Genomic DNA, 1,247 nt, shown 5'->3' with positions numbered 1-1,247 from the left:
GCGCGGGATGTCAGCTACGCGGGCGCTGCACCGAGGTGGCGTGCGGCTGGATGGGGGACCCTGAGGCCCACGTGATGGCGGGGCCCCTGCGAGCCCCTCTCCGGAGGTCCTTCAGCGACCACATTAGGGACTCCACGGCCAGAGCCTTGGACGTTATCTGGAAAAACACCAGAGACAGACGGCTGGCAGGTGAGGGGCGCGGGGGAGGCGGGGGAGGGGATGAGAGGTATTTAAAGAAAACAATTTAATGCACGGACCCAGTTATTAGCACGGATAATTAATGATCTCATCAGCTGCGTAATATCAAGGTAGTGTTTTCAATCTCCCTTTATCTGGTACTTAACGCTCTGGAGTGGGGGGCGTTGGCCGGTTTTTCTGTAATGCCTCTGTAGCTATTGGTCGGATTGTTTCCACATAAGGTTTTTTAGGAGTTGGCTTTCTTGGTTGTCTTTTTTCTTTTTAACCTTGAAGAGAAGAGTAAGGTCCTTTGGCGTGTCAGGGAAATCAGTGGTGATGAACAGTTGCAGGCAGGCAGCCCTGAGCTGGAGGGTCATCTTTGGAGCAGGTCTGGCCTGAGGTGGCCTGGTAGGGCCCCGGGTCAGAGCAGGAGGGGGTGTTGCCCAGGTAAAGGTTGCTGCTGTTTTCTCTGGCAGCCTGCAGCTGCTCTGAGTTCCAAGAGGGGATCAGGTATGCCAGAGGCAAACATTTGAAATAAAATAAAACATGCATACAGTGGTGCAGTTGAGATGGTGTGGGGCTCATGTGACAGGGACCAAATGGCAGGCTGTGTTTGAAAGAATACAGTAAGGAAACAGGAACCTCTGCCTGATTCTGGGTAGGTCAAGTGTTCATAAATTGATATAAAATACTATCTCACTATCATGCGAAAAGCCTCTCCAAATGCAACTGTATTGCAACAGTTTTTTAAATGGGTCCTTCTTGTTTGTGCTCTAAGTTTGTCCTAGGCCATCTCCAAGGACGGGTCAAAGATTATGTTTTATTAACCTTTGGCTGGGGGGTTAGTCCAGTTGTTTTTCTGACATGTGTGTGTGTATGTACACTATCATGAAAAGCCTCTCCAAATGCAACTGTATTGCAACAGTTTTTTAAATGGGTCCTTCTTGTTTGTGCTCTAAGTTTGTCCTAGGCCATCTCCAAGGACGGGTCAAAGATTATGTTTTATTAACCTTTGGCTGGGGGGTTTTTCCAGTTGTTTTTCTGACATGTGTGTGTGTATGTATATATAT

The 1,247-nt window shown here is 48.5% G+C and overlaps 1 protein-coding gene across 1 annotated transcript in view; it reads left to right on the top strand.

The window, feature by feature from the left end:
- Positions 1-6: 6 nt before the first annotated feature.
- The window catches only part of Dlc1 (DLC1 Rho GTPase activating protein), a 171,853-nt gene continuing 170,612 nt past the window's right edge, over positions 7-1,247 (top strand). Inside the window, exon 1 of the mRNA XM_010621764.1 lies at positions 7-189. Coding sequence (XP_010620066.1) covers positions 51-189 — 139 coding nt within the window. The 5' untranslated portion in view covers positions 7-50. The remainder of the gene's footprint in view (positions 190-1,247) is intronic.

This window comes from Fukomys damarensis, unplaced genomic scaffold (assembly GCF_012274545.1).
Source record: "Fukomys damarensis isolate Sample0158 unplaced genomic scaffold, DMR_v1.0_HiC HiC_scaffold_18, whole genome shotgun sequence".
NCBI classification, from domain to species: Eukaryota; Metazoa; Chordata; class Mammalia; order Rodentia; family Bathyergidae; genus Fukomys; species Fukomys damarensis.
The sequence above is the reverse complement of the archived record's forward strand: the minus strand, read 5'-3'. Positions and strand labels throughout refer to the sequence as shown.